Source organism: Mauremys mutica, chromosome 13 (assembly GCF_020497125.1).
Source record: "Mauremys mutica isolate MM-2020 ecotype Southern chromosome 13, ASM2049712v1, whole genome shotgun sequence".
Taxonomy (NCBI): domain Eukaryota; kingdom Metazoa; phylum Chordata; order Testudines; family Geoemydidae; genus Mauremys; species Mauremys mutica.
The window spans coordinates 54,496,068-54,509,862 of record NC_059084.1 but is presented as its reverse complement, the minus strand read 5'-3'; the positions used below and the strand labels follow the sequence as shown (position 1 = coordinate 54,509,862).

Sequence of the window (13,795 nt, the reverse complement as noted above, 5' to 3'; positions counted from 1 at the left end):
CAAAGGTGGTTTTGAGCGGCCTTCGTTGGAAAAGAGGGTGTCAGAGGGCCCTGGGGCTGGGCCTTCGCATTTAATACAGTGGTTTCAAGGTCACCTTCATGCCACATCATGAAACTTCAGTGGCAGTTTCAAGGGGGTTTCCCAGTCTAAGGTAATTATCCCGATCCAGTCCCAGGGCAGGGGGCTGGCTGGCTCAGGGAGGCGGGAAAGGGACACAGCCCTAGGGAGCCCCCTCAGCAAGACCCCACTCTCAGCTCTGCCTTAGATGAAGCCGGATCCATGCCATCATGATTGGGGCCAAAACATTGATCCAAATCCCTTTAATTGACTCAGTAAATGACAAGGTTGCTCTGCCCCCGGCACCATGTTTCCTAATGGTGCTGCCCATTCAACAGGAAGCCAATCAGTGTCCTCCACTTCACCTTCTACGTTCCAGGAGGCAGGACTTTGAGAATTGGGAGGAGTCGGCCAATGAGAGCCCTCACTTCCATCCTCAGCATGCATGGGGACGGGGCGGTCTTCCAGTCAATGAGGACTCTCCATTTCATCCTCAATGTTCCAAGGGGCAGGGGGATCTGCCAGAGTGCTCTTTGTTTCATCTCAAAGGGGTGGGGCTTGGAGGAGAGAGGACCCAGCAATTGGCTGAAGAAGGAATTTAAGGCACCCACAAATATCCCTAGCTGGAACTTTTCAGCCAGTTGCAGTCAACCCTCATCATGGCTGCCCTCTCTCATTGGCTGCGCAGGCGCTTACTCTTCCTGGTAGCCATACTGTCATTCCTCCTCTTATGGCTGAGCCGAACGCCAGCGTCCATGGCATGTGACCCATCGAGCAACCTACCTGGGCACAGCCGTGTGGAGCGTCTCCTCATGGGATCCCATCTCACTGGCTCCCAAGTTGGGGAGAGGGCTCTGCTGTCGGTCCCCACTCGGTCCCTCAGGGCAGGGACAGAGCCAACAGGTCCCTCGGGACTGGAGAGATGGAGTTTCGATGCCAGCAGAGAGGAAAAAATAGACAGCTCTTCATCATCTTCCTCATCATCATCATGTTTCCCAGCATCCTCCATGCCCCCCGGGGGAAATTCTGAGCTGGCAATTGTGGCCATCTTGGAGGGGCCATCGCCCATGGCTGAACTTGCCTCTCCCACCTCTTTTCTATCATCCCTGGAACTGGTCCCATTGCTACAGCCCCTGGTAGCTCCTGCCTCACATTGTTCTGGATCTCCAGGTCCAGCCGTGGTTTTGACTCCAATGCCTTCACTATTGCCACCATCGTGGAGGTGAGGCTGTCTTGACCCCATCTCTATTGCAAATCTCCATTCTGGCTCTGCTTGGCAACTGGACTTGGCCTCTGAAGCCGTCCGGGCCTCAGCAGGTCCAGTCGGGCCACTCAGGCCAATGGGAGGTGGGTCAGGACGTTGGCTGTAAATGTTGGACACTGGTGGCAATTCACCCTCCCCTCGCCCATCAGCACCCAGAGGGCGAGCAAAGAGGCCTAAGGGTTGCCCATTGGCCCTGCTGAGTAGTAACACTGTAGGGTGGCCACCACCCACCCTAGACTCCAGTTTGGTTGGTTGACCTGCTTGACTGCCATCTTGTTCTCCAGGCCTAGTGGGAGTTGATGCTGGGCTTCCTTCTCCTTTCAGGTTGTTCCCACTCAACTTCATGCTCCCAGGCTGTAGATCACGCTCTCTCAGGGTGGCTTCACTCCAATCAGCCTCCTTCTTGTTTTGACCTCTGACCTTCCCTTCTAGGCCACCGTCTTGTTTTCCATGTCCATTGAGAGTTGACTCTAGAGCTCTTTGTTCCACCAGGTTGTCCCTGTGTGACCTCACGATATTGGCTTGGCCTGTGGCACTTGGGATGTCTCCCAATGGTTCCCATCCAGCCTGGGGTTGGCCTTTGACCGTGTCTCCTTGGCAGCCATGTTGTTGTCCATGTCCATTGAGACCTGACTCCAGAGCTCCTGCTTCCACCACGTTGTCTCCTTGGCAACAACACTTTGTTCCCATTGGGGCATCTCTTAGTCCTTCTGTATCAGCATTGGCTTCAGATTGACTTTTGACCTTCCCTTCTTGGCCACCATCTTGTTTTCTGTATCCGCTGGGAGTTGACGCAAGGTTTGCTGGTCCTACCAAATTGTCCCCTTGTGATCTTATGCTCCAGGCCTGGCTGCCAGGTTGTGTTGTGCCCAGGGTGACTGCTGACCCTTCCCTTCGGCCTCCATCCTGGCCCTGGCCCTGAGGCTGCTGGGACACCCTCTCAACTCGACTCCTCAGCGAGGCTAATTGTCTCCCTTCGTCGCCACATTTGTGAGGGGACAGACATCTTGGAGCTGCCGCATCTCCTGTCTGCCATTGGTGTGGCTGGGATGGCTGCACAGGTGTGGGGGTGGGGGCCTCTGGTGTCTCTGCCCCCAGAACTACGCCCTTAGCCCCGCTGCCCCTGGGGGGTGAGGGTCCGCTCATGGCCTGCCGATAGCTGGCCGGTCCCTTTTGGCTGCTGCCTTCATCCTCCTCTTCGGACTGGGAGGGGGTGGAGTCCAAATGGGGGGCGGGGCACGCCGGGGGGCTGAGCTCTTCCTCTGAGAGGGCTAGGAGACGTTTCTCAACCAGCTGTGGGGAGAGGAAAGGCGGTCACTGTGGGGGGTGGGTTCTGTGTAAAGGGAGCAGAGAGATAACTACTCTCCTTGGTCTGGCTCCTCAGTGGCCGTGTGGGGTGGTACCTGGCTTGGGGTGAGTCCCAGCTCTTGCTCCAGCTCCTCGCTGAGATCCAGGGGGTCACATCTCTTCTCTGGAGAGAGCAGCTGGGCCAGGAACTGGGGGTGGATCACGGCTTCCACCTGTGAGGGCAAGGGGCAAGGGGCAGGGGAAGTGGGGTGAGAGCGAGGCCCTGGTGCGATGCTGCCAACCTGGATGCCTGGGTCCCATCTCCTGTCCTGGTCTCCCCCCCTGTGGGTTGGGAGCTATGGGTCCCCCTTGGGATGAGCACCTTACACCACCATCCTGGACACCTGGGTCCCATCCCTATCCTGCTCTCTACCCACAGGGGCTGGGAGCTATACGGCCCTGCCCTGCCATCCCGGACACCTGGGTCCCATCCCCGTCCCAGTATGTGCCCCCTGGATGCTGGGAGCCTAGGGCCCCGTGGGTGGGATGTGGCGCCCCCCGCGGGAGACACTCACCTTGCAGACGAAGCTCTCGTCCTCACAGAGCTGCTCGACGTACTGCAGTAGTGTGGGGTCTGGGAGTGCCCCCTGTGCCTGGCTCTGGGGCTCGCCACGCCCGCCGGCCTCCTCCTCCCAGCTGGGCCGCAGCCCCTCCATGATCTCGGCGTACTGCCTCACGGCCTCAGGCGGGATCTCCCGTGGCTCCCCTGGGGCCAGCAGGCCGGGCAGGCGGCGCTGACGGCGCCGGGGCTGCCGCCCCTTGGATGCCGCCTTTTTGGGGATGTACACTGCCAGGGAAAGGGAGAGCGCCATGCAGGGACTGTGGGGATGTCCACCCAGTGCACTGTGCACTCAGGAACCCCACCCAGTGACAAGCACCCTGTATCCCCAGGGACGCCCCCACCCAGCACCCAGAGTCCTTGGGATCCTCCACTCAGCACCCAATGCCTCCTGGTGGAGGGATGTAACGTCATCAGTGACCTCCACCCAGCCAAAAGGAACATGGAGTGGCACCAGGCTAGTAGGGAAAAAATGTACAAAGGTTCTGGGTCTGTGCAAAAATATCCTGTGTGAAAGTGCTGGATGTATGCAAATGTTCTAAGTATGTGCAAAAACTGTGCAAAAGTGCTGGGTATGAACAAAAAAAACCATGCAAAGGTTCTAGGTCCATGCAAAAAAAAAACATGCAAAAGTGCTGGGTATGTGCAAGAAATGTGTAAAGTTCTAGATACATGCAAAAATGTGCAAAGGTTCTAGGTATGTGCAAAAACTGGGCAAACGCGCTGGGTATGTGCAAAAACTGCAAAGCTTCTAGGTCAGAGATGGGCAAACTATGGCCCGCGGGCCACACCCGGCCTGCGGGACCATCTTGCCCGGCCCTTGAGCTCCCAGCCGGGGATGCTAGTCCCTAGCCCCTCCCCTGCTGTCGCCACACCCCCGCAGCCTCAGCTTCCTGTGCCGCCAACATTCTGGTGGCGGGGCTACGAGCTCCTGTCGGGCAGCCTGGCGGCATGGCTGGCTCCAGCCGGGTGGCGCGGCTGCCAGTCCTGGTGCTCTGAGTGGTATGGTAAGGGGGTGGGGAATGAGGTGGTTGGATAAGGAGGAGGGGGTACCGGGGGGCAGTCAGGGGACAGGTAGCAGGGAGCGGTTGGATGGGACGGAGGTTGGGGGGAGTGGTCGGGGACAGGGAGCAGGCAGGGTTGGATAGGGAGTGGGGTCCCGGAGGGGTGGTTAGGGGCAGGGGGTCCTGGGAGGGGACGGTCAAGGGACAAGGAGTAGGGGGACTGGATGGGGTGGGGGGTTTGAGGGGGGCATCAAGGGGCAGGAAGTGGGAGGGGGCAGATAGGGGGCAGGGGCCAGGCTGTTTGGGGAGGCACAGCCTTCCCTACCCGGCCCTCCATACAGTTTCGGAACCCCGATGTGGCCCTCGGGCCAAAAAGTTTGCCCACCCCTGTTCTAGGTAGATGTGAAAAGTGCAAACATTCTAGGTACTGTAAAAGGTGCAAAGGTTTTAGGTACATGCAAAAACTGGGCAAAAGGGTATGTGCAAAAACATGCAAAGATTCTAGGTGCATGCAAATAAACATGCAAAAGTGCTGGGTGTGGTATGTGCAAAGGTTCTACGTATTACAAAAGTACAAAACTGCTGGGAGTGTGCAAAAGTCTAGTTACATACAAGAACTGCAAAATGCTGGGTATGTGTAAAAAAGAGAGGAGGTTCTAGGCATGTGCAAGAATCATGAAAAAGTGCTGGGTGTGCACAAAAAAACCCAGGCTAAGTTAGGTAATAATTGGAGACATACTGAACTCCTAGAACTGGAAGGGACCTTGAAAGGTCATTGAGTCCAGCCCCCTGCCTTCACTAGCAGGACCAATTTTTTCCCCCCCCAAGATCCCTAAGTGGCCCCCCTCAAGGACTGAACTCACAACGCTGGGTTTAGCAGGCCAATGCTCAAACCACTGAGCTATCCCTTCCCCCTTGTTGATAGGTACAAGGGAAAAACTGCACAGGTGCAAACATTCTAGGTATGTGCAAAAGCCAAAGGTGCTGGGTGTCTGCAAAAACCATGCCAAAGTGAAAGGCTTGTGCAAAAAAAAAAAATCCAAAAAAAACCAGGCTGTGTGTGGGGAACCTGCAGTCAGTCAGTGATTATCTCCTATCACCTGTGAAGGGGGGTTTCCTTCCCCAGGGTATTGTGGGGGTTTAGGAGGAAGGTACCTTGCTGCTGTCCAGCATCGGGGGCTGGTGGGCTGGGAAGCTTGGGAGGGTTGGCGGGTGGGGGCTGGAATTGGGAGCTACTCAGGAGCTTCATTTTCTGGATCTGCAGCTCCTCTTCAGCCTCGAACTCCATGAACCTGAGGAAGAGGAGGAGGGTTGGGCTCAGAGTTGGGGCGACAGCCCCAGGATCTCCAGCGCAGTCCTCGGGTGGCCAGCTCCACAGGACAAGACTCACTTCTCGGCCATCTCGTAGAAGATCATGCGCTCGAAGTTGCTGCTGCGCTCCCATTCCTGCACGGCACGTGGCACCCCCTCCTCCAGAGCCAGCTCGGGGCGCAGGCGGGTCAGAGACCGCAAGACGGGGCTGTGGGGGAGCCTGGGTCAGCGCTGGAGGGAGCTCCACACTCCCAACCCGCAGCCCCCTGCTAGCCCAGCCCTGGGCTCCCCCAGGAGCTCTTCCGATGCCCCTCCCTCCCGACCTGCAGCCCCCCACTAGCCCAGACCTGGGAACCCCCACCCTCCAGCTGTGCCAGTGCCCCTCACTCCCAACCCGCAGCCCCTGCTGTCCCAGCCGAAGTCTCTCCAGGCTCTCACATGAAGAAGCAGGCCAGCGCCTCGGCGTCGGGCGTCCCCGGGAAGTGCCGCCTGGCCAGGGCTTTGTAGCGCTGCCAGCGCCGATAGTTCTCGTAGACACCCTTGGAGGTGCAGGAGGCGGAGGGGTCGCTGGTGGGGGGTGCCCGGGCTGGAGGGGTTTCCCTGGGTCCTGGGTCCTCCCTGGCTTTGCTCAGCAGGACGGTTCTTATCCCAGCAGCCAGCTGGAGCCGGATGGGGGCCCCGTCCCGCCGCGGGGGGGGCCAGCCCACCGGCGCCCCCGTCAGGATGATGGTCTGTGCCCGGGACGGCTCCTGGGCCCCCTCTGGCTTCAGTTTGACAATGAGCTTGCCCCCGGGGACATCGGGTGAGGTCAGGAGCAGGGCAGCACCAGGGAAGGCAGGCAGCAGGAGAGGGGGCAGCGGGGGGCCCTGGTGGGGCTGGGACGTCATGGCAAGGAGGGGTGAGAGGGTTGGGGAGCATGAGGGGGGAGGGAAAGGGGAGGCCGTTCTCTGCAGAGGGTGTTGGCAGCACCCGCCAGAGAGCAAGGCCTGCTGGGAAACTCACGCCCCAATCTGGCCCTGGGGCCACACTCCCCACCCCACCCCCCAGCTGCCAGGTCGAATCAAAACAAATCCGGAACCCGGAGACATCGAGGTTCCGACGGGGGAGGGGGATTCAGAGCCTGATCCTAAGGTTCTCCTTCCCCAGCTCTGCCAGCGCCCCTCAATCCTGACCGCAGCCCCCTCCTTCCAGACCTGGGCTCCCCATCCCCCCGCTGTTCTGGTGCCCCTCAATCCCAACTCATCATCCCCTGCTTTGCTCCTGTGGCTTTGGGGTTAACATTAGAGCAACCAGGACACCCTGCAAAAAACTCTACCCAGCTGCCAGGCTTTCAGTGTGGCCCCCAATACTAAGGAAAGGAGCCGCATGGACATGACTTTTGCTCATACCCAGGCCATAAGGAATCATCTGTATTACGGTAACTCAGAAAAGGTCCAGCCGGACCTATTTAAGGACACGCTGGGGCCCAACAGATTTCGCGGACCAACATGCTGACACTTTGATGCGCCTCTTTGCTAGAAGACAGTTTTTCACCTGTGCAGAACATGCAGGGAGTCAGTCACCAAAGATCTAAAAACGGAGAAGACTGAAAGTTTGGTAGGGAGCTAGTACCTGCATAAGAATGGCTTGAATGCACAGGACATCCATGTCGGGGGAGGGGGGGTGGATGCTGGGAGATGGTGCCACTGTAAACAATGGGGCTGCCGAATTTAAGCAAGGGCGGATCAGCCCAGAGGATGAGCCAAAGTCAGGACATCCCAGAGATGCTATTACACCAGAGGGAATGATCAACAGTCAGGTGCATAGTTGACTGAAGACTCAGGGACAAGAAACGGGTCAGCAAGGCAGGTGCCCCGAACGTGAGAGCACAATGTGGCGTTTCCAGGAATACTCTGGAGCTTTTTGCTTCTACAAGACGTGTCACCTTCCACGTCCCAGTGGCCACAGCTAGCTAATGCGGCTTTCAACTGCTTCCCGTCCAGCCTCTCCAGCAGATCTGGTTCCCTTAGATGTCCACCTGTTCCCCAGATTGAAGGAGGACCTTCGTGGGTAGCGTTTCAAATCCAATAATGAGGCGGTCGCAGCAGTGGAGGCATTTCTGGCCACGCACGGCAAGCGCTTCTCCAAGATGGGCCCGTGCATTGGTGTCAAGGGGAATTATAATAAAAATAAATAAACAACAGAACGCAAATTGGGTTGTTTTTTCTTTGTAAGGCTAGAAACTTTCTGAACGCCCCTTGTATAGCATGGGCCAGAGAACGTCCCCCAAATAATTCCTAGAGCGGACCTTTTAGAAAAACATCCCATCTTGAGTAAAAAGTCGCCAGCGATGGAGATTCCACCATGACCAGTGGTAGTCATTCCAGTAGCTAATTACTCTCACTGTTAATTTACGCCTTCTTTCCAATCTGAATTTGTCTAGCTCCAACTTCCAGCCATTGGATCCTGTTAGACCTTTGAGCTCATCATCATATTTGTTCCCCTTATAGTACCTATATAATGTCTTTGAGTCACCTCTTTACCTTCTCTTTGTTGAGCTAAATACCTTGAGCTCACTGAGTCTCTCATTCTAAGGCGTGTTTCTAATCCTTCAATCATTCACACACCTGCTCAGTGACTATTCCCTATTTACAGTATAAGGCTAATTAAAACAGGATTAGGGGATGACAATGCTCACAGGGTATTGGGATGGGGGAGATACTACAATTCCCAGAATGCACTGGATGTTAGTACAACCCCCAAGGAGCAGTGGGAGCTAATAGACTTCACATCCCAGGGTGCACTGGGGAGCCAAGAGACTCCAATACACAGGGTGCAGTGGGGCAGCTGAGCATCTGCAGAGTTTGTGTGGGGAGCTAAGAGGGAGTGAATGCACAGGTGCCAACTTTCCCTGGCCCGGGTGGGTGCTCGTGCCCCTGGCCCCGCCCCGACTTCACCCTTTCCCCGGCCCCATTCCAACCCCTTCCCCGAAGTCCCTGCCCCAACTCTACCCCCTCCATGCCCCTATTGGACCCCTTCCCCAAATCCCCGCCCCAGCCTCGCCTCCTCCCCTGAGCACACCATGTCCCCCCTCCTCCCAGCGCTTGCCATGCAAAACAGCTGTTTTGCGGCACAAGCACTGACCAGTGGGGGGGAAAAGTGGAAATGCGGTGTGCTCAGGGGAGGAGGCGGAGGTGAGCTGGGGCGGGGCAGGGAGCTGCCAGTGGGTGCAGAACACACACCAATTTTCCCCTGTGGGTGCTCCAGCCCCGGAGCACCCACAGAGTTGGCACCTATGGGCGAACGGTTTAGGTCAGGGGTAGGCAAACTACGGCCCACAAGCCATTTTAAGCTAGCCCAGCAAGCCGCACCACGTGACTCGGCCCCTCTCTGGCCGGGACGCTGGGTCCCCCTTGGTGCTCCAGCTGAGGCGCAGGGTTGGAGGTTGCACCACGCGGCTCCCAGAAGCTGTGGCATGGTCCCACTCTGGCTCCTACGTGCTCCAATGGAAGCTGCAGAGGCAGTGCCTGCGGGGGCGGTGTGCATAGCTGCCTGGCCACGTCTCCATGTAGGAGCTGGGGAAGGGACACGCCACTGCTTCCGGGAGCTGCTTGAGGTAAGTGCCCCTCTGAGCCTGCACCCCTGAGCCTCTCCCCACGCCCCAACCCCCTGCCCCAGCCCTGATCCCCCTCCCACTCTCCAAACCCCTTGATCCCAGCCCAGAGCACCCTCCTACACCCAAAATTCCATATCACCAACCTCACTCCAGAGCCCGCACCCCCAGCCGGAACCTGCATCCCTTCCTGCACCCCTTCCCCAGCCCTGATCCCCCTCCCACCCTCCAAACCCCTCAGTCCCTGCCCGGAGCTCCCTCCTACACCCCAAAGTCCACATCCCCAGAGCCCACATCCCAACCCCAATTTTGAGAGCATTCAAGGCCCACCATACAATTTCTATTCCCCCATATGGCCCTCGGCCAAAAAGTTTGCCCACCCTGGTTTAGGTCATGGGGCTGGATGAGCTGTATTGGCAGCAGGGAGGTTAGAAGCTCAGAAAGGACATATCACAAAATGCACTGGGGTGCAGAGCATTGGAATACTGGCTAAGAAACTACAACTCCCATAATGCACCTGGCTAGCCAAACAACTACAACTCTCTGAAGGTTTGGGGGGCAGAAAGAGAATGGCTCCCAGAGTTCATTGGGGCTGGAACACACTACAACTCTGGTAGGGACCCTGCAGCTCTCCTAGGGCATTGGGGCAGAGTGCACAACTCCCAGAGTGCATTAGGGTACACACTCTCCATCCCTCCTAGGTCGCTGGGGCTGGAGGTCCCTCTCCTACAGTGCATTAAGGCACAATTCCCAGAGTGCCCTGGGGCAGAGACCCTGCAGCTCCCCTAGGGCATTGGGGCTAGACCGCACTACAACTCCCAGAGTGCAGTGCGGGCAGCGGGCGGTCCCTCTCCTAGAGGGCGTTGGGGCTAGAGCGCCCTACCGTTCCCAGCGTGCGCTGCGCTGGCCTCCCTGCGGTGCGGGGTCCCGGGATCGGCAGCACGTGCGTTGCAAGGCGGCCCGGCTGTGCAGCATGTTCCTGCAGTATTATCTCAACGCGCAGGGTGACAGGGTCTACACCCTCAAGGTGAGCCCCCCTCCCCCCGGGGTGCGATCCGGATTGCAGAGCTGGCGACTCCCGTCCCAATCCGGATCCTTCCGAACCTTTCCCACTGTCCCTGCTCCCGGCCCCGCCCCATCCTACCTGGTGCCTGGCTCCAGGGCTCGGCAGGCACTAGCTGGGGAAGCCCAGGGCTGGGCTAGGAGGGGCTGCGGGTCAGGAGTGAGGGCACCAGCAGAGCTGGGAAATGGGGGGAGGTCAGGGCTGGGCTAGCAGTGGCTGCGGGTTGGGAGTGAGGGGCACCCGTAGGGGCTGTGGGTCGGTGGCGGGGGGCACTGGCAGAGCTGTGGGGGAGCCCAGGTCTGGGCTAGCAGGGGGCTGTGGGTCAGGAGTAGGGGGGTTCCGGCAGAGCTGGGGGAAGTCTAGCCCAGGGCTGGGCTAGCACGGGTTGTGAGTCAGGAGTGAGGGGCACCTGCAGGGCTGGGGGGGGGCAGGACAGGGCTAGCAGGGGGCTGCCAGTCAGGAGTGAGAGGTTCCGGCAGAGTTGAGGGGCGCAGGGCTGGGCTAGCAGGGACTGCGAGTTGGGAGTGAGGGGCTCCCGTAGGGCTGGGCTAGCAGGGGGCTGCAAGTCAGGAGGGGTGGGCACCGGCAGACGTGGGTCAGGGGGAGCACAGGACTGGGCTAGCAGGGGGCTGTGGGTCAGGAGTGGGGATTTCCGGCAGAGCTGGGGGAAGCCCAGCCCAGGGCTGGGTTAGCACCAGTTGTGAGTTGGGAGTGAGGGGCACCCAGAGGGCTGGGGGGGCAGGGCAGGACTAGCAGGGGGCTGCCAGTCACGAGTGAGGGGTTCCGGCAGAGTTGAGGGGTGCAGGGCTGGGCTAGCAGGGGGCTGCAGGTCAGGAGGGGTGGGCACCGGCAGACGTGGGTCAGGGGGAGCACAGGGCTGGGATAGCAGGGGGCTGTGGGTCAGGCCCGGATGGTTCTAACATGTCTTGTCCTTCCTGTATCTTGTCCCTGGCAGAAAGTGGACCCCTCTGGCCAGCTGACTTGCTCTGCACACCCTGCCCGCTTCTCACCGGATGACAAGTACTCCCGCCACCGCATCACCATCAAGAAACGCTTCGGCGTCCTGATGACCCAACAGCCGCAGGCCATCCTGTGAACCGAGTGCCCAGCCTACTGGAGCTGCGGCTGAGCTGAGATGGGGTCTAGCTGCTCCCTGAATCCAGCCCCTGGCTCCCACAGACCCTGTGCTCTGCCCCTCTGCGAGAACCCGGGTTAATTGCCCATATTGAGCTCCAACTGGATACACTGTTCCTCTGGGGTGCAAATAAATTGTCTTGATCCCACATCATCTGTCAGGTTTTGATCATAGACCCCTAGATTTCAAGGCCAGAAGAGATGGTCTAGTCTGGCCTCCCAGGTAACAGGCTTGGGAACACTCCTAAAATAATTCCTAATAAACCTGCCTAGTGGTGATGCCGGGCCAGTCAGTTTCATGCTAGGGGATCTCTGCTGTGTCTAGCTATGGGTGGGCCTGCAGGGGAAGGTGTAGGGCAGAGGGGCTGACTTTCTGGCGAGCATTATAGGGAGACAGGGTTGTTTTTCACAGCAGATCTGCTGCAGGTCAAGCAAGAATTAATTCTGCCTGCGTCACTGGTAGGACTAGACCAGTGGTTCTCAGACTACTTTGGAAAGTAGTCTGATTTGTCTTGTATACCCTGCAAGCTACACCTCACTTGAAAACTACTTAGTTATAAAATCATACATAAAAATACAAGAGTGTCCTAGCACACTATTACTGACTAATTGCTGACTTCTTCATTTTTACCATATTATAAAATCATTTGGAATATAAATATTGTACTTACATTTCAGTGTATAGTATGTAGAGCAGTATGAACAAGTCATTGTCTGTATGACATTTTAGTTTGTACTGACTTCGCTAGTGCTTTTTATGTAGCCTGTTGTAAAATGAGGCAAATATCTAGATGAGTTGATGTACCCCCAGGTGTACATGTACCCCTGGTTGAGAATCACTGTACTAGATGATCACCCTCTGTAGGAATCGCTGATCTTGGCCTTAACGCTTAGAGAGACGGGCAGCGTGTGCAAGCAAATTTGAAACGGGAGAGGTACTGGCAGGGTAAGGGGGCTGGGGGGAGGGGCTGGTTTGGGGTGAGGTGGCTGCAGTGTGGGACCACTACTGGGGGATCTATGGGGAACGCTACAGGCCTGCTGGGAGGGGAGGCTGAGGGGCGATTTGGATAGGCTCTCTGGCTTGGCTTATTTAAATTGTGGAGAGCGGAGTAACTTCATCTCCATGCCCAATACCTCTTGGGGAACGATGGCCCCCAGCATCCTGCAGGGGGCAGCATCTGCCTGGCATAAATGGAGATGGGCTTTTTGGGCAGAGCACCAGTCGGGCAGTAGCAGCGTTTGAAAACAAGTCCTGGGTTGCTGGTGACACAGGGCAGATTAATGTATGGCAGGGCACAAGATGGAGTAGGAGTGAGCATGGAAAGCGCTGCTTGATCTTCTGCCAGGATGGGGAGAGAACCTAGGAGTCCTGGCTTCCAGCCCCCTGAGCTGGGCAGGAGACCCTGCTCCTCTTCCCAGTGCAGGGAACACAACTGGACACGTCCCACATGCTCCGTCTGCTCCCTCTGGCCCTGGGCGAGCTCTGCCCACTTCACAGGCAGCATCGAGGGGACCAGGGCTTGGCAGAGGATAAAGGGGCAGCACCTTGGTCCCCGCACCATACCTGGCACCAGAAGGCTGCAGAGCTGTGGGGAAAAGCCCAGGGCTGGCATAGTGAGGGGCTGCAGGTTGGGAGTGAGTGGCATCAGCAGACCTGAGGTGGGGAAATTACAGGGATCTGTGGGGCAAGGCAGAGCTATGTGTGTGTGGGGGAGATTGGGGTTGACAGGGGCCGTGCTCCCTGCAGTTACTTGCACAGGGCCCCAGGACAGCCTTTGATGGCCAGTTAGAGCTGTTGGAGGGTTCAATGCCTCGGGCCCCTCGGCGAGCACCAGCAGTGGAGGTGGCGTGTCAGTGGCCCTGCGGGCTGTGCCAGTCCGGCTCCTGCCAGGAGAGGAGTGAGGGCGGCATCCATCCCTGGCATGAGCGGGAAGGGGCTCAGTCTGGGGGCCCTCATGGGACAGCTCACATCAACAGCAGCCTGATCTCTGGAGAGACCATGGGAGCTGTGGGGGATGAGGGCTTTGCCATGGGGAAGGGAGCTGGGGGTACCACTCCCACCCTCCTCTGGAGGTGTGTGTGTGGGGGGGTATCAAAGCCCTGTCAGGCTGGAGGCAGGAAGTTGGGGTGACCCCCAACTACTTTCCCCTCCCCCCACACCTCCAGAGACTGCCAGCTCCCCGAAGCCCCCACGTTTGCCCTTCCCCTCCTCTGTCCCCCAAATAGCCCCTTCTGCACAGTTACCCCATCTCTCCTACTGCCCCTCACCCCCAAACACCCCCTCCTCCTGCATTTGCCTTTCCTATCCCTCAAATGCCCCCTCTAATTTGCCCCAGCCCCAATGCCTCAAATCCCCTTTCCCCCCCACATTTGCCCTTGTAATGCCCACCCCTGAATTTGACCCTCCCCTATATTTGCCCCTCTGCTGTGCATCCAAATGCCCCCCAACATTTGCCCCCATTCA

At 58.1% G+C, this 13,795-nt stretch overlaps 2 protein-coding genes across 2 annotated transcripts; one reads left to right on the top strand and one right to left on the bottom strand.

Moving 5' to 3' along the window:
• LOC123347780 lies at nt 1-6,429 on the bottom strand. The gene is made up of 6 exons (XM_044984974.1): nt 5,981-6,429; nt 5,622-5,750; nt 5,387-5,523; nt 3,184-3,455; nt 2,725-2,841; nt 1-2,614 (listed from the first exon to the last, which is right to left on the bottom strand). The coding sequence occupies exons 1-6, from the start codon at nt 6,427-6,429 to the stop codon at nt 731-733; spliced, it is 2,988 nt and encodes a 995-aa protein (XP_044840909.1). The 3' UTR covers nt 1-730.
• Nucleotides 6,430-10,003: 3,574 nt separating this feature from the next.
• On the top strand, nt 10,004-11,480 carry LOC123348588 (H/ACA ribonucleoprotein complex subunit 3). Its single transcript, XM_044986153.1, has 2 exons — nt 10,004-10,161; nt 11,153-11,480. The coding sequence occupies exons 1-2, from the start codon at nt 10,108-10,110 to the stop codon at nt 11,291-11,293; spliced, it is 195 nt and encodes a 64-aa protein (XP_044842088.1). The 5' UTR covers nt 10,004-10,107; the 3' UTR covers nt 11,294-11,480.
• The last annotated feature ends 2,315 nt before the right edge of the window (nt 11,481-13,795 follow it).